At 42.8% G+C, this 19,562-nt stretch overlaps 1 protein-coding gene across 1 annotated transcript in view; it reads right to left on the bottom strand.

Moving 5' to 3' along the window:
* LOC142197492 (adenylosuccinate synthetase isozyme 2) overlaps positions 1–19,562 on the bottom strand; it is a 140,047-nt gene that overhangs the window by 79,754 nt on the left and 40,731 nt on the right. The window contains exon 5 of the mRNA XM_075267793.1: positions 2,089–2,139. Coding sequence (XP_075123894.1) covers positions 2,089–2,139 — 51 coding nt within the window. The remainder of the gene's footprint in view (positions 1–2,088; positions 2,140–19,562) is intronic.

Genomic DNA, 19,562 nt, shown 5'->3' with positions numbered 1-19,562 from the left:
AGGTAGGTGAGGAACCACATAAATGATTTAACCACCTCAGAAGGTACATATAAAGTTAAAGATAAACATGCTAAAGCACAAAAACACTCAGTATATCATGCAATAAGGACTACGCCCAGCACAGCATTCATTTCATTACCAAAAGGTAAAGGAATGAAAAACAGGCATATAAGAAATAAATGCACAACATCATACATGCAGCAAGAGACCCTAACTAACAACCTGGAGGAGTAAAGACTTACCCTGATGTGTTTCGCCAAGAGATTTGTTTAGGGGATAGAGAGGGGGAGCTGTCTTAAATGACCAACATGCATTCTTATAGGGTGTGTTCACACGTAAGAATTTGCTGCGGATTTGGGGGTGGGGGAGGGGCCCCTGAATCTGGAGCAGATTTCTTCATGGACTCAGGCTCCCATGGGTTTCAATGGGAGGCAGAGATAGCAAAAGGCCACAGAAAATAGAAGCACCCTGCTCAATCTTGCCGCGGATTTCGCAGCTAGAGACTCCCTCCTGATTAGGCCTATTCATTCATGCCTAATCAGGAGCAGGATGATGCGACGAAATGCTGACACACTGAATTGGCATTCCATCACTGCTAGACCACGGTGAAAATGCTGGCAGCGGAAAATGAAGAGAATGCCTATTTTCCACCGTGTGAACACACCTTTATGGGATAAAAAAGCCAATAAGCATCCGGCCCTATGTGACATAATACAACTAAATACCTGAACCAAAAAATAACAGCAGGGTATGCACAGCCTGACAGATATGCCAGCATATCAGAAAAGTAACTGACAAGCACCCCTGTAGGTTCAGAGGACAAGAGTGTCCAATGGGCATGGCGCAGCAGGAGCTAACCAGCATCGGCAAGTGCAAGAGTACTAAAATAGCACCAAAAGACAATAACCCAAAGGTGTGTAAACCCATAGTAATTGGGTACAACACAGTCTCTGCCACACCTGTGGTGGTACCAGCGTGCCACACAAGGATGGTCCAACACGCATGCACCACCAGGGCGCGAAAGAGGATGTGTGTAAAGACGTATAGCAGAGCATATAATATATAGGATAAGAATCCTTTAATAGTCCCACCATGCGGAATTTCAGTGTGTTACAGCAGCATGGATAATATAATATATTAAAAGAAAGAACACACACAAACTCATAGTAGATAGAAAAAAAAAGATACTAGGAGTCATAGCAACTAAAAAGAAAAGAGACTGAGGATCATTTAGTTCTCTCTGCAGAGTGATCTTTGCTTATATAGCTGGAAACCACAGCAAATTAATACAACCTAATAATCATAAATGGCAAAAAAAAAAAAAAAAACACACAAATTCATAATGAATAAGGATGTGAATGTATTTATATATGAAATTATATCAAATATTACTAATATATAGTGTGAATGTACCAATAAAATATATAATGTACCAATAAAATATATCAATACATTTTTAATCCATTTATATTTATAGTGATACGATTGCACTATATTTTAGTGATATTCGATTTGAGGGCCAAATATTATGAGACATTATACATTGTGATATAGGACATTATAGCGTATGAAAGGGCCACTATAGGACATCATACTGTGTGGAGACCTCTTTGGGACATTAGAGCGTGCACAAATGGGGCATTATTCCATGTGGGAGCCAGGAAAGAGGGCTCTATGCTGTGTAGGGGCCAGTATTTGCTAGTTATGTCCCTGTAATGGAGGAAGAATAATGAATGAACAGTATTAGGCTAGATTCACACAACAGTTTCATGTCGCTGGGAGGCAGAGACTTCTGACATCATAAATAATTATAACGCTGAAAATCTGCCGAAAACACAGACTAAGTTTACACCCATGAAACCCGTTCCATTACACTTCAGAGCTTAGGAGTGTCATTGGTATGCATTATTACAGTGCACTGGACAGATTTCTATTCTATTTGGTTTTCAGTGGTGATCGCAGTCTATCTGCATTTCTCAATCATTTAAAATTGACTGGTCGATCTAAATGAAAAAATAAAAATATGCCCATTCTCCGGATGTTTTAATCATAACAGATAGCAATCTTCAAAAACCAAGTAAATCTTACCAATATGTGCTCGGTCAGAAATAGTAAGCCTGTTTTCCCAGCCAGCCAAGCCTGAAGAAAAAAAATAAATATTAATATCATAATATGATGTGAGTATAGCTCAAATTTGAACTAAAGCATTTTATATAACTTTTACATGTACAGATATAATTAGGTAAATCACGGAAAAAAAGAAAAAAAGAAAAAAAAAAAACACTGTATATATAAAAACTGCCGAGTTCTAAATGCCTTAAAAGCCACAGGAATAAAACAAATTAAAAAATCAATTAAAGCATGAATACAATTTGCAACAATTTTTTGTTTTTATGGAAACTTAATACAATTTAGTAATACTGAAATGTTGACACCTTTATGTGAAAGCCTGCATATCTTTATTCTTGGCATTGTGTCTTTTGAGATACAGCCTAATTCTCACTATATATGGGCTTGGGTGAAAAAAGCAGGGAAAAAAAGACATGGTATTAATTTAAAACAGATATTTTGAGCATTAAAAATACTGGATTTAACCGGTTAAGGACCAGGTCTAAAAAACCCTTAAGGACCAGGTCTCAATTTTCAAAACAGACAAGTATCACTTTATTTGGCAACTAGCAGTTACCCGCGACTTCGTCTGCGGTTTGGCCGTGGCGCCGAGCGCTCCCCTCCCCCCCATCTCTGCCCCCCAGTTTCATGTCCCCCCCCCCCTCTCCGGCCTCCAGTTTCTTTCCCCCCCCCCCCATCTCTGCCCCCCAGTTTCATGTCCCCCCCCTCTCCGGCCTCCAGTTTCTTCCCCCCCCCCCCCATCTCTGCCCCCCAGTTTCATGTCCCCCCCCTCTCCGGCCTCCAGTTTCTTCCCCCCCCCCCCCATCTCTGCCCCCATTACCTTGACCCCCCCCCATCTCTGCCCCCAGTATCTTGTCTCCCCCCAACTCTGCTCTCAGTTTCTTCTCCCTCCATCTCTGCCCCCAGCTTCATGTCTCCCCTTCTCTGCCCCCAGTTTCATTCACCCCCATCTCTGCCCCCGGTTGCTCCCCAGGGGGCCTGAAGCTGGGGAGACCGACCGGGGGACACCCCATTCCCCCCCCTTGACACCCACTCTCCTTCCCCCCGGGACACCTCCTCCCCCCGCTGCACTGACCTGTATGTGTTGAGTCGGGTGCAGCAGCCACCTCCTTAGCCTCCACAATGTGTGTAGACAGCCTGGTATAGCTGCGGCTCAGTGACCCTGTGGGCGGCCGCCATGATGTTCAGTGTGTCCCTGCTGAATCGGCACGCCCACATTCAGCCCCCAACCAACCTAGAGCCCTGGCTCTATAGCCCGCCCACAGCCTGCCATGCACCAATAGGAGGAGCATGGACAGACCAGCGCTGGCAGAATGACAGCTTCTATAGCCGAGCCCAGAGGGGTCTTTGGAGGGTAACTGTGGCAATTTGGGGTGAGTGACCCACATTTAAAGTAGCCTATTGCACCTTCCTGGGAAATATGTAGGTGTGTGTGAAATTTCACCAAAATCCGTTCAGCCGTGTGGCTGTGATTAAGGAACAAACATCCGAACATCCAAACATCCAAACACACAAACTCAAACATTCCCCTTTATAATATTAATAGGATAACTTTGAGAGACTATAATTTACACAAGTACCATATATACTCTAGTAGAAGCCGAGGTTTTCAGCACAGTTTTTGTGCTGAAAAAGTCCGCCTCAGCTTATACTTGAGTCAAGGTGGGCAGCCGCTGGAATTTCAAACTGCAGAAATACTTACGGTACTTCTGTTAGCAGGTCCAGAATGAAGCCTCCGCACCCTTGTGTTAGAAGGCTTTGAAGTGTAAAACAGCGTTGTTATCTATGGTACGCAATCAAATGATTGCAGGTTCAAGTCCCCTGGGGGGTGCTAATAAAATAGTGTGTGTGGGGGGGGTCCAAATCACTCCTTTCCCTAGAATACATATCAGGGCAGGTTCACACCAGCGCCCGATCTCAGTTATTTAGGTTTCTGTCGGCAGAAGACGGAAACCAACATTCACTGTCCGCCGGTGAGCACCCAAGAGCGTCCTCTGCTCTCAGCACCGAAAGGTTTTGTTTTTTTTTTGTTTTTTTTTTTTTTTTTTAACGGACACAAAGCCCTACATGGCCGACTGTATCGGATTTATAAAAAAAAAAAAAAAAAAAAAAAAAAAAAAAACACACGGTTTCGCCACGGAGAGCAGAAGACGCTCACCGGGGTACACTTTTCAAACTGCCTGCTGGTCTCAGTTTCCTGCCCAGTTTCTCAGACAGTAAACAGCAACCTGCATAACGGAGATCGGACGCTGGTGTGAACCTGCCCTCAAAGTAGAAAATTACTGTGAAACACAAACATGATAGGTATCCCTGTGTCTGAAAGTTTCCGGTCCACTGAATATAGGGTATCTGCAGTGCTCCTATTCCGTCGGGAAGGGGTTAATAGGTGCACTGCAGATACGCTATATTCAGCCAGGCTGAATACCAAGTTGGGGGGGGGGGGGGGGGGGGGGGAGGAGGAAACCCAGTCCTCAAGCTCAGGGAAGGGGCAGACCGGCAACCAAAACACCCCCTCCCCTTCCCCAACACCCAAAAATTCCAGCCATTTTAATTTTTGAAATTTTCCAGTAGCTGCTGCATTCCTTCCTCCCCCCCAATCGGCTTATATTCGAGTCAATAAGTTTTCTCGGCTTATATTCAGGTCGGCTTATACGCAAACATATACAGTAATTTTGAGAGTTTTTACTATGACACATTGTACTTTATGTTAGTGGTAAACGATCACAATTTTTATATTGAAATTTGATGGCAATTTGGAAGAAAAAAAAAAAAAAAAAAAAAACAATTTTCAAAATGTGAAATGCTCTGTTTTTCAGGTAGTCATACCACCCAAATAAATTAATAAATATTACCTACCATATCTCTGCTTTATGTTGGCATAAATATTAAATCGTTTAACCCCTTAGCGACCTTTGACGTACTATTACCTCATGGGCGCTAGGTACTTAGCGCACCATGAGGTAATAGTACGTCATGGTGATTCCAGCTGCTCACTAGCTGAGCGGGCGGAATCAAAACCGGGTGAGAGCTGGTACTGACAGCTCTCACCCTTTTCCATAACCTTCGGTCGGTGCTTTCACTGATCGAAGGTTTTAACCCCTTGATTGCAGTGATCAAACATGATCACGGCAAACAAGCAGTTCCGCGATCTTTCCGGCACCCCCCGCGGTGAGATCGGGGGGTGCCGGTACCTGTACTATGTAGCCTGGGGTCTGGTTAGTGACCCCAGGCCATCCGGAGCCCCCCACTTACCTGTTCATGCTGCCGGATCTTCTGGAAGTGAGTCTGTGCCGTCCGCACAGCTCACTTCCTGTTTGTAGAGTGAGACACATGCAGCCTGTGTCTCACTCTATAATAGAGGATTAGTGATGAAATCACCAGGCGCCCTCATGTGTGGCTGCCTTTGTTTCAGCTGCTACAAACTATACTGATCTTCTCTCTCCTTTCCTATCTTACACTCCTTGTCTATCACTATTAGGAACATTAGTATGCTGGATCTGCTGGACTAATATTGCTGGACTGAAATTGCGGCAGAATACTTTTTCAAAGGAATCTTTTGAGCCTTTGTTTGTGTGGGACAATGCCTTCACACACACAGGGGAGACTTGTGTACACAAAGCAGGCTTTGTTACAGCTTATGGCTGCCGACATGCTATAGGAAAGCAAGCATGGTCTCATCATCCCACATGAGCTAAGAAGAAAACTCAGGCGATTTAGGAAAGGTGGAGGGCGGGCCGGTGTGTCAAAGCAGACAAAGAAAAATCGCAACAAGCATGTGATTCCGGCTATCATTATGGGGAATGTGAAATCAATTGTGAATAAGATGGATGAACTGACAGCACTGACCAGACATCAACAGGAGTTTCGTGAGTGCAGTATGATGGTTTTTACAGAGACTTGGCTTAAAGAAATCACTCCGGACACACTCGCCTCCTTGGTGGGCTTCAAACTTCTTCGTGCGGACAGAACGCTGGAGAGCGGTAAGCGCAAGGGAGGAGGGATCGCAAAATTTGTGAATGAGAGATGGTGTAATCCAGGGCATGTTGTAGTTAAGAAAAAATTGTGTGGAAAGGATATTGAACTGCTAGCTGTGAGCATGAGACCTTATTACCTGCCAAGGGAACTATCACATGTTATCATACTAGCTGCATATGTTCCCCCCTCTGCTAAAGCTGATGCTGCCTGTGAAGCCCTCTATGCTGCTGTGAGCGAGCTGCAATCATCTCACCCCCATGCCCTGCTCCTAGTGTCGGGAGATTTCAACCACGTCTCCCCAGCATCCACTTTACCAGGCTTCACCCAGTATGTATCCTGCCATACAAGAGACAAAAAAAAACACTGGACTTGCTCTTTGCCAATGTATGGGATGCATAGAATTCATCTGCCCTACCGCCCCTAGGCAGATCAGATCACAACCTGGTACATCTGCGACCCACATACATTCCACTAGTGCGCAGAGAACCGGCGGTTACCCGTACAGTGAAGATTTGGTCAGAGGGAAGTGTCGAGTCTCTAAAGGACTGTTTTAATATAACTTTATGGGAAGTGTTTCAAGACTCATTTCCAGAGGACATTGAGGGGCTCACACACTGCATAACGGACTACATTAATTTCTGCATGGACAGCACGGTACAAACTAGAAAGGTGAGGTGTTTCTCCAATAAACCATGGATCAACTCTGAGATTAAAACTCTCCTCAAGCAGAAAAAAAAATCTTTAGGTCTGGGGACAGAAATGCCCTGGGGGAGGTGCAGAAACAGCTAAGAAAACTGATCAGAGAAGGGAAAGCCAACTACAGGTGGAAGATGGAACTACAGATGGGGAAGGGTAGAGTCTCAAAGGTCTGGGACAGTCTGAAGGTGATATCCGGGCACAAACAAAAGGCCGCTCATCCAACAGAAGGTGACAGGAAGTGGCTTAATGAGCTTAATCTATTCTTCAATAGATTCGATTCCAAACCAACTCCCCCCTCACAAGCAACCCCCCTCCCCTCACACACCAAGACCCAACCCCCACCGACTGGCAGTAAATTGCAATCCGAATGTCTGATCCTCAAGGAGTCTCTGGTGTGTCGGGAAATCAAGAGGATTGAAGCAGACAAGGCCGGCGGACCCAATGGGATAAGCGCAAGAGTTCATAAAATGTGCAGTGACCAGCTGTGTGGTATTAATACGCACATGTACAATATGAGTCTAAAGCTGGGAGTGGTACCTCAACTGTGGAAAACATCTTGCGTGGTGCCAGTCCCAAAGAAACCCAACCCGATGGGCTACAATGACTACCGACCTGTAGCACTGACATCCCACCTGATGAAGGTCCTAGAGAGACTGGTCCTGACATACCTACGCCTTCTAGTGTGCTCCGCTCTGGACCCCCTCCAGTTTGCCTATCGGCCGGGCATTGGGGTAGATGACGCCATCATCCACCTTCTTCACAAAGCTCTCTCTCACCTGGAGAAACCCGGGAACACTGTGAAAATAATGTTCTTTGATTTCTCCAGTGCTTTCAACACCATTCAGCCAGGGCTACTGAGGGAGAAGCTGAACCTTGGTGGTGTGGACCACCACCTGTCCAACTGGATACTAGACTACCTGACAAACCGCCCTCAGTATGTGAGAGCCCAGGACGGTGTGTCCGACACTGATCTGTAGTACGGGGGCACCACAAGGTACAGGTTCTTGCCCCATTCCTCTTCACACTGTACACTGCTGACTTTAGGCACAACTCACCCAGCTGTTACTTACAGAAGTACTCTAATGACTCTGCTATAGTAGGCCTTATCACTGATGGCGACGATAGGGAATAAACCGGGAATAAACTTAAACCGGGATTTTGTTGAATGGTGCCAGCAGAACCATCTCAGGATTAATGCTGGGAAGACCAAAGAGATGGTTGTGGACTTTGGGAAACGGAGGAGTGCTCCGACCCCGGTGGAGATCCAGGGGACATGCATTGAGATAGTCAGCACCTATAAGTATCTGGGTGTGCTCCTCAATAATAAACTAGACTGGTCTGATCACCTGGAGGCGCTGCACAGAAAGGGCCACAGCAGACCACACCTGGAATACCGTGTACAGTTCTGGGCGCCTCAATTCAAGAAAGACATCGATATATTGGAGCAAGTCCAGAGAAGAGCAACCAAAATGGTGGAAGGTCTGCAAACCATGTCCTATGAGGAGCAGCTAAAAGAATTGGGATTGTTTAGTTTGCAGAAGAGAAGGCTGAGGGGAGATTTAATAGCAGTCTACAAATATCTGAAAGGTAGTCACAGTGCAGAGGGATCTACCCTATTCTCATTAGCACAAGGAAGTACAAGAAGCAATGGGATGAAACTAAAGGGAAAGAGATACAGATTAGACATTAGGAAAAACTTTCTGACAGTGAGGGTAGTGAGAGAGTGGAATAGGCTGCCACGGGAGGTGGTGGGCGCTCCATCAATGGAAATCTTCAAGCGGAATCTGGATAAACATATAGCTGGGATGATTTAGGAAAACCTGCACTCGCAGGGGGTTGGACCCGATGGCCCTTGAGGTCCCTTCCAACTCTACCATAAGAATAAGAAAAGTGTGGACGCACAGGCTGACAGCTTCCTTTTTAGGAAGTGTAAAAAAAAAATAAATAAAGTGTTTGAAAACAATAACGTTATAAAGCCTCAAAAATCCCTTTTTCTATAGAAAATGATCTATATAAAAAAAATCTAATTAATAAAAACAATGCATATTTGGTATCGCCACGTCCGTAACAACCTGTACAACAAAACTGAAACAATATTTAATGTATATGGTGAACGGCAGGAAAAAAAAAAAAAGGGAAAAACCGCCGGAAGTAGTGATTTTTCACCATCTCTCCTTACAAAATGTGCTATAAAAAGTGATCAAAAAAGTCCTAAGTACTCCAAAACAGTACCAATAAAAAGCACACGTTGTCCCGCAAAAAATAAGCCCTCAAATAACACTGTCGACCGAAAAATAAAAATGTTACGCCTCTCAGAAGATGGCAATGCAAAAATCATTGACTTATGTCACCAATGTGTTTTTATTCTGCAGAATTAGTATCGCATAAAAAAATAATATAAATGAGATTGCCGTAACCGTACCGACCCGCAGAATAAAGGCCACATGTTACTTATACTGTACGCTGCATGGCGAAAAATGTAAAAGGTAAAACTCAATACCAGAATAGATTTTTTTTTTTTTTTTTTTTTTTTTTTTTTTTTAAATCCAGCAAAAGAGAGGTAATAAAATGTATTCAATAAGTTATAGGCACCCCAAGATGGTGTCAATACAAACTACATCGCATCCCGCAAACAACAAGCCCTTATATGGCCGCGTCACCAGAAAAAAAAAAAAGAAAATCTAGCATCTACCAATGTGAAGACAAAATCCCGCAAAATCGCCAAATTATTAGAACACAACTGGCTGCGTCATGTAGGGAATATATAAACTGTGCGAGCGGATATCAGGGGACACCCCAGATTTAGAGCTTATGAGGGAAAATACACCAGACGTGACCCCCAAAGTGACTCCACCAATCATAGGAGCTACTGGGGCATAGTAGGGAATTTGGTGTTCCCAATGTCCTCTGCACCGCTTATATATTCCCTCTTCGCCATCCGCAGTGCAGTCACGTCTGGGATACTAATACTCACTACACCCCCTGATAAATTCTTTGAGGGGTGCAGTTTTCAAAATGGGGTCACTCATTTGGGGAATCCACTTTTCTGGTACCTTACAGGCTCTACAAACATGACATGGCGTTCAGATACCAAACATCAGAATCTGTGCTCCAAAAGCCGCTTTGCTCTACTTCCCTTCTGCGCCCTGCTGTGTGCCCAAACTGCATTTTATGCCACATGTATGACACGGGTGTACCCGGGATACCGTAAGTAATGTCATATGTGGTATATACTGATATTAGGGCACATGTATGACACTGGTGTACCCAGGATAACGTACATAATGTCATACATGGGTATAAACTGATATTACGGCACAGCCAGACACAAAAGGGAAGAAGGGTTATTTGGTTTTTGGAGCACAGACTTAGATGGTTTGGTTTTTGGATGCCATGACACTTTTGCAGAGACCCTAAAATTGCCCCTACAGAATGGGGTCACTTCTTGGGGAATTCCAGTTTACTGGCACCTCCAGGGCTCTGCAAAACATGGCACCCAGAAAGTCCCTCTAAATCTGTACCCTAAAAGCTAAAAAGCGCAGTGCTCCTTCCCTTCTGAGCTCTGCTGTGTGCCCAAGCAGCAGTTTATACCCACATATATAATTTATTGCCCCTCAGGAAGGCCCACTTAATAGTTTTAGAAGTGCAGGTCTCTGACAACACAAAGTGGGTGCAATGTATTGGGCACCGAAATGGCATATTTCTTGAAAAATTTTAATTTTCTATTTTTGGGAAGCATTTTTAGTCTCAAAATCATAATACCCCTTGATACACTCCTTGACGGTGTAGTTTCTAAAATGGGGTCACCTTTGAGGGGTTTCCATTGTATTGATACTTTAGGGGCTCAGCAAATGAGACATGGCACCTCAAAACTATTCCAGCAACATCTGCCCATCAAAAACCAAATGGCGCTCTTTCCATTCTGAGCCCCACCATGTACCCATACAGCAGATTATGACCACATATGGGGTATTGCCGTGTTCAGGAGAAATTGTGTAACAAACTGTGGGGGGCTTTTAATTCTTTAACTACTTGCAAAAATTTAAAATACGGCGCTAAATGGACGATTTATTGGGAAAAAAAAAAATAATTTTTCATTTTCACGTCCCAATGTTAATAAAATCAGTGAAACAGCTGTGAGGTCAAAATGCTCACTCTACCCCTAGATAAATTCTATAAGGTGTGTAGTTTCTAAAATGGGGTCACTTTTAAGGGGTTTCCGCTGTATTGGTACTCTAGGGGCTCTGCAAATGCAAAATATTCCAGCAAAATCTGCCCTTCAAAAAGCAAAATGGTGCTCTTTCCATTCTGAGCCCTGTCATGTTCCCATACAGCAGATTATGGCCACATATGGGGTATTTCAGTGTTTAGGAGAAATTTTTTTAAACAAACTGTGGGGGGCTTTTTCTACTTTAACCCCTTGTAAAAATGAAAACTTTGGGGATAAAGGGACATTTTAGTCACTTTTCATTTATACATTCCAATGTTCGTAAAATCTGTGAAACAGCCGTAGGGTCAAAATGCTGACTATACCCCTTGATGAATTCTGCGAGAGGTGTATCTTATAAAATGGGGTCACTTTTGGGGGGTTTCCATTGTTTTGGTACACTAAGGGCTCTGCAAATGAGGCATGGCGCATTAAAGCTATTCTAGCAAAATCTGCTGTTCAAAAGCTCAGTGTCGCTCCTTCCCTTTCGTGCACTGCCGTTTGCCCAAAACTCAGTTTACACCCACATATGAGGTATTTCTGTGCACGGGACAAATTGCGTGATAACTGTCAGATGCATTTTCTCCTTTAACCCTTTGTGAATGTGATAATTTTAGGTCTAAATTAATGCATTAGTGAAAAAAAAGTTAAGTCTAATTTTCACCGCCATAGTATTTTAATTCTTATGAAAAGCTTAAAGGGTTAACAAACATCCCAAATGCTGTTTTTAATTATTTGAGGGGTGTAGTTTTGAAAATGGGGTGATTTGGGGGTGTTTCTATTATATAGGCCTTTACAATTCCTTTCAGAACTGAAGCGGTCCTTAAAAAATTAGTTTGGGGAATTTTCTTGTAAATCTGGAAAATCGCTGTTACACTTGTAAGCCTTGTAACATCCAAAATGAATTAAAAGACAATCAAAAGATGATGCTGATATAAAGCTGAGATACAGTGCCTACAAGTAGTATTCAACCCCCTGCAGATTTAGCAGGTTTGATATGATGCAAATAAGTTAGAGCCTTCAAACAAGAGCAGGATTTATTAACAGATGCATAAATCTTACAAACCAAAAAGTTATGTTGCTCAGTTAAATTTTAATAAATTTTAAACATAAAAGTCTGGGTCAACTATTATTCAACCCCTAGGTTTAATATTTTGTGGAATAACCCTTGTTTGCAATTACAGCTAATAGTCGTCTTTTATAAGACCTGATCAGGCCGGCACAGGTCTCTGGAGTTATCTTGGCCCACTCCTCCATGCAGATCTTCTCCAAGTTATCTAGGTTCTTTGGGTGTCTCATGTGGACTTTAATCTTGAGCTCCTTCCACAAGTTTTCAATTGGGTTAAGGTCAGGAGACTGACTAGGCCACTGCAACACCTTGATTTTTTCCCTCTTGAACCAGGCCTTGGTTTTCTTGGCTGTGTGCTTTGGGTCGTTGTCTTGCTGGAAGATGAAATGACGACCCATCTTAAGATCCTTGATGGAGGAGCGGAGGTTCTTGGCCAAAATCTCCAGGTAGGCCGTGCTATCCATCTTCCCATGGATGCGGACCAGATGGTCAGGCCCCTTGGCTGAGAAGCAGCCCCACAGCATGATTGTGCCACCACCATGCTTGACTGTAGGGATGGTATTCTTGGGGTCGTATGCAGTGCCATCCAGTCTCCAAACGTCACATGTGTGGTTGGCACCAAAGATCTCGATCTTGGTCTCATCAGACCAGAGAACCTTGAACCAGTCTGTCTGTCTCAGAGTCCTCCAAGTGATCATGAGCAAACTGTAGACGAGCCTTGACATGACGCTTTGAAAGTAAAGGTACCTTACGGGCTCGTCTGGAACGGAGACCATTGTGGTGGAGTACGTTACTTATGGTATTGACTGAAACCAATGTCCCCACTGCCATGAGATCTTCCCGGAGCTCCTTCCTTGTTGTCCTTGGGTTAGCCTTGACTCTTCGGAGAAGCCTGGCCTCGGCACGGCAGGAAACTTTCAAAGGCTGTCCAGGCCGTGGAAAGCTAACAGTAGTTCCATAAGCCTTCCACCTCCGGATGATGCTCCCAACAGTGGAGACAGGTAGGCCCAACTCCTTGGAAAGGGTTTTGTACCCCTTGCCAGCCTTGTGACCCTCCATGATCTTGTCTCTGATAGCCTTGGAATACTCCTTTGTCTTTCCCATGTTGACCATGTATGAGTGCTGTTCACAAGTTTGGGGAGGGTCTTAAATAGTCAGAAAAGGCTGGAAAAAGAGATAATTAATCCAAACATGTGAAGCTCATTGTTCTTTGTGCCTGAACTACTTCTTAATACTTTAGGGGAACCAAACAGAATTCTGGTGGTTTGAGGGGTTGAATAATAAATGACCCTCTGAATAAACTTTTCACAATTTAAAAAAAAAAAAATTAAACAAAGAAATAACATTCTTTTTTGCTGCAGTGCATTTCACACTTCCAGGCTGATCTACAGTCCAAATGTCACAATGCCAAGTTAATTCCGAATGTGTAAACCTGCTAAATCTGCAGGGGGGTGAATACTACTTGTAGGCACTGTATGTTAGATAATATTTATTCATGTATTTGGGTGGTATGACTATGCCTGAAAACCAGAGAATTTCACATTTTGAAAATTGCTATTTTTTCCAAATTTCCATCAAATTTCCTATTTTTTTCATAAATAAATACAAAAATATTGATTAGGGTTTACCACTAACATGAAGTATAATGTGTTACGAGAGAAAACAATCCCAAAATCACTTGTGTAAGTTAAAGCGTCTCAAAGTTATTGCCATTTAAAGTGACATGTCAGATTTGAAAAAAGAGGCCTGGTCCTTAATGCACTTTTGGGCTGTGTCTAAGGGGTTAAAAGAAAATTTCCCAAACTAATTTTTTTAAGGCCACTTCAGTTCTGAAGAGGATTATAAAGGCATATATATTAGAAACCCCCATCCCCCATGAAAATCAACACATTTCAAAACTGCAACCCTCAAATAATTCAAAACAGCATTTGTGAAGTTTGTTAACCCTGGATGCAATTCACAGGAATTAGAATATGGATGTGAAATTTAGATGTTTAATTTTTATCCAATAATACATTCATTTATCCTTAAAATTAACACATTCTGTAAGGGTTAACGGAGAAAATGCATCTCAGTTTGTAATACAATTTCTCCTGATTTCTCCAGATTTTGAGCGAACACTAGGAGCGGACACTACCTGTCGGACACCGACGGTAGTGTGAACACCCCCTTACCTTTTAAGTTTTTTTTTATCCAGGCAGTGTACAACATAAGTTCTATTTATTCTGCGGGTCAGTACGATTACGGCAATACCTTATATTGTTTTTCTTAATGCAACAGAAAAAACAAAAATAAAAACAAACACTATTAGGGGACATAAATCGATATTTGCATCGCCATCTTCTGAGATGTGTAACATTTTTTTTTATTTTCCAGTTTACAGAGTTGGTTGAGGGCTTATTTTTTGCGGGACAACCGGTGCTTTTTGTTGGTACTCTCTTGGTGTACATGTGATTTTTTATAGCATATTTTATAAGGAGAGTTGGAAAAAAAACCAAAGTAATGATTTTTCTCCACTCCCCCATCCCCCCCAACTCGCCTTATAAAATATTCGTTTTTCGCCTGAAGAAAGCAATAGAAGTGAATGGGAAGAGTTTTTTACAGCACGGCTTTTAGCAAAAACGCATCGCTTTGTTTTTTGTTTTTTACAAAAACCCACACAGTAAAAAACGCGACGTGATTTTTGTGGCCCATTCTCTTAAAAGATGGGAAAACCACCTACAAGCAGATTTACAAAAAACGCTCTACAAAAGCGTGCCAAGGTCAAAGAAACGCTTCCTAATTAGGAAGCTTTTTTTTCCAGTGCCAAAATAAGCCACACGTTATTTACGTGTGAACTAAGCCTTAGATTTTCTCATGACCAATAGATATTTATTAGATTCACAATACTTTGGGGAGTTGTTAAATTGAATTCATATATTTTTTTCAATAATCATGATGTAGTCAACAGTGACATTTGATTAGCCATAAACAATGGTGCAAAATTTAATGGCATACTGACCTAGTAGCAAACTAAAAACTTCATGCACAGAGTGAATATTTTACTTGGAAGCAGCTTTTAACTGCTCTATGTTTGATTTTTAATTTAGTTTAGTATGGTGGGGCTGCATGGGTCTATAGCACACGTGGCATATTTTGCTGGCACAGTAACCAGCATGAAACCTGCAAGTATTAAAAAAAAGAGGGAGTGTCCATTTAGTGCTCTTCTACAGCAGGTGTATAGGATGCTCCCCTTTCTCTTGCTGCCCTCTCTGAGCACCAATGAGAGGTGTGAAGGAAGCCAGGATACAGAGCTCATCAATGTACAGCATAAGGATCTCGCCTGCTACAGTGATGAGCTCTTGCCACGTGCATCAAGAAGAAGAGAATGCCGACAAGAACGAAGACGCCGACGAAGGGGACGAGAGATCCATCAGCAAAGTGAAAAGTAAACAGATACATGCTGGGGTTACTATTCCTTTTAATGTCAGACATTAAGGGTTATTAACTTAGTTTTAGCAACTCTATATGCCTCACAATTAACCCCATCACGCCCCTCACATTAACTCCTGTGTGCTTCACATTAGGGTAACTAATATGCAAGACCTAGGGAGGTACTAATAAAAGACCTCAATAATGAAGAGGCTTAATTAGTACCTCTGTCTCCAACATATCAGAAACTCTAATGTAAAGCACACAGGGGTTAAAGGGATCCTATCAATCAGATGGCATTTTTTGTGCCTACCACGTCGGAATAGCCTTAAGACTATTCGTCTCCTACCTTTAGAGGTCTTCTCCTCATCGCCGTTCCGTAGAAATACCAGTTTTTGCTGGTATGCAAATGAGTTCTCACAGAACTGGGGGCGGGCCCCAGCACCCAAACAGCACTGTGAGAGAACACTCCAGCGCCGCCTCCATCTTCTTCAGAAACAACGTCTTCCTGTGTTTTCTTCCGGCAGAGGCGGTGAAACTTGTAGGCCTCGGGCAGAGGCGGTGAAACTTGTAGGCCTCGGGCAGAGCCTACTGTGCATGCCCATAGGCCACAATAAAAATGGCCGCGGCCACATTTTTTTTTTTTTTACATACTGTAAAATAAACACACACACATATTTATATATATATATATATATATATATATATATATATATATATATATATATATATATATATATATGTATATGAAGAGCTCAACGGAAAAATGGCCTAAGTCCAAAAATCAATATTGTGAGAAAAACGAAATTTAAAGTTTTAGCCTAAAGCAAACGGGCATTATTGTGGAATATATCTATCCAATGTAGTCAGCTAATGAACACCGTTAATATATATACACGTATCTTTATGGTTGCCGCAGCAGTCGGCTTAAGTGCAATCTTATGCTAATATCGTCAAATATACCGTAAAAATTATTAAAAGATGAAGAATAATAATTACCTGCCTCCCTTTTCGGCGCTAAATATGTGCAAAAGTCGATTTAGAGCCTTTTAAACAATAAGACAAAGTTTTTACACTAATATAAACAACAGACCGGAAGTCACGATTTCAATGAAAAAATGACCAACGAGAGTGAAGTAAGTTTGTATTGGACTTAGGCCATTATTCCATTGAATGTAAATTCTTCTGCATTGAAATATATGGACTTAGGTCATTAATCCTAGGTACCTTGTAAACCCAATGCATAGAACGAGGTACAAAGAAGCTTTCTAGGTAATAATTTGAAATATGACAAAATGTGGACTTAGGCCATTTTTCCGTTGAGCTCTTCATATATATATTATATATATATATATATATATATATATATATATATATATATATATATATAAAATTTTATATAACCTCAGGTGTTTGGAGTCGTGTGCAGGCTGACCCAAAAGACGGAATTGCCTGAAAATTTGTATGTGTGCTAATTAAGGCATGGGGAAACGCACGGCATGAAAAAAAAAAAAAAAAATAAATATTTTTTTATACGAAAACTCCCCACCAGGGGATAATGTGGCACTGTACAGTGAGCAAAACCAGTCTGTCGATACTTGGGGATGTCCTATTTGGACCACCGACTAGCATGACTGTTCAATGTGGCCGCCATCATGCATGGTGAGCATGGTCATCCTATGCTGAACGTGCTCGACGCTTGCGTGTAACATCTCTGGTGAGATGCTGCGCACTTCCAACGTGATGCGGTCTTTGAGGTCAGGCAGGGTTTCAACATTCCCCCGATAAACACGCTCCTTCAAGTGTCCCCACAACCAGAAATCACAAGGAGTGAGATCCGGAGAGCACAGTGGCCATGCTGTAGGGAATGAGCGGCTCAAAATCCTATAATCGGGAAAATGTGCACGAAGAGCGTTCTTCACAGGATTTGCGATGTGAGGAGGGGCTCCATCCTGCATGAAGGTGATAGTCTGCAGACACTGCCACTGTTGGAGTTGAGGAACAACCACTGTTTACAGCATTGTCCGATACCTCGCTGCTGTGACGGAATAGGTGGCAATCCCAGTTGGGCCCAAATCTTCGAAAAATAACGGTCCGATCATGAACGATGAGGTGAACCCACACCAAACGGTCACCTTGGGCGAATGCAGCGGAAATCCCTCGAGCGCACGCGGGTTTTCGGTGGCCCATATGCGACAGTTCTGTGTGTTGATTGTTCCATTCAGGTAAAAATGCACTTCGTTCCTCCACAGAATATTCCATGGCCAATTGGTATCCACTTCCACTCTGGAATTGGATTTTTTTGTTTGTTTTTTCATGCCGCCCGTTTCCCCATGCCTTGATTAGCACACATACAAATTTTCAGGTAATTCCATCCATTGGATCAGCCTGCACACGACTGCAGGAAGACCCAATGGACTTACGACATGCACGACATACGCATATACACACAGGGTGGCCATAATATAACCTCCGGTGTTCTTTTCTGAAATACTCAGACCAGCCCTTCTGGCACCAACCATGCCACGTTCAAAGGCACTCAAATCACCTTTCTTCCCCATACTGATGCTCGGTTTGAACTGCAGGAGATTGTCTTGACCATGTCTACATGCCTAAATGCACTGAGTTGCCGCCATGTGATTGGCTGATTAGAAATTAAGTGTTAACGAGCAGTTGGACAGGTGTACCTAATAAAGTGGCCGGTGAGTGTGTATATGTATGTATATATATATATATATATATATATATATATATATATATATATATATATATATATGAGGACCCGGCTTCGCGCGGGTATATTACATTTTATGTTTGTGTAGTGGCCCCATAAGAATTGTCCAATTTTGCACTGATGTATTTTGTATGTTGTTTGTGTGTATGTCCATAAGCGTCATGTGATTATGTGTATCTCATTTTGAATGTCAGTGAAAAACCTGTGATCAGTTGTTATGGATACCTGGAGTAAAGCTGTATCTAATCCTTCCCCGTGTAGTAGTACTGTGTTTAGATGCAAGTATCCAATCCTTGTTGGTGTGGTACTTTGTGCAGATGCACATATCTAATCCTCCCTGTGTGGTACTGTGTGCAGATGCGCGTATCTAATCCTCCCCCATGTGGAACTGTGTGTTGAGACGCGTATCTAATTCTCTGGCATGTGGTACTGTGTGCAGAGGCCTGTATCTAATCCTCCAAAGTGTGGTACTGTGTTCAGATGCACGTATCTAATCCTCCCGTGTGGTATTGTGTGTAGACGCGCGTATCTAATCCTACAGCATGTGGTACTGTATGCAGATGTGTGTATCTAATCCTATGGCATGTACAACTGTGTGAAGATGCGTGTATTTATTCCTCTGGCGTGTGGATCTGTAAGCAGACGCACGTATCTAATCCTACGGCATGTGGTACTGTGTGCAGACCTGTTTATCTAATCCTCTGGTGTGTTGAACTGTGTGCAGATGCACATATCCAATCCTCTGGCATGTGGTATTGTGTGCAGACGCATGTATACAATCCCCCGGCGTATGGTACTGTGTGCAGACGCGCGTATCTAATCCTCCGGCGTGTGAAACTGTGTGCAGATGCACGTATCTAATCCTCTGGAGTGTGGAACTGTGTGCAGACGCACGTATCTAATACTATGGCATGTGGTACAGTGTGCAGACGTGTGTTTCTAATCCTCTGGCGTATGGAACTGTGTGCAGATGTGCATATCCAATCCTTCCCCGTGTGATACTGTGTGTAGAAACACGTATCTCATCCTCTGGCGGTGGTACTATGTGAAGAAATGCGTATCTAATCCTCCAGCGTGTTGAACTGTGTGCAGATGTGCGTATCTAATCCTTCAGCGTGTGTTACTGTGTGCAGACATGCACATCTAACCCTCGGTCGAGTGGTACTGTGTGCAGATGCACGTATCTAATCCTCCCCTGTGTGGTATTGTGTGAAGAGGCGCGTATCTAATCCTACGGCATGTGGAACTGTGTGTAGACATGGGTATCTAATCCTACGAAATTTGGTACTGTGTGCAGACGCGCTTATCTAATACTGTGGCGTGTGGCACTGTGTGCA

Source organism: Leptodactylus fuscus, chromosome 3, assembly GCF_031893055.1.
Source record: "Leptodactylus fuscus isolate aLepFus1 chromosome 3, aLepFus1.hap2, whole genome shotgun sequence".
NCBI classification, from domain to species: domain Eukaryota; kingdom Metazoa; phylum Chordata; class Amphibia; order Anura; family Leptodactylidae; genus Leptodactylus; species Leptodactylus fuscus.
Note: the sequence above shows the minus strand (reverse complement) of the source record. Positions and strands in the feature narration are given on the sequence as shown.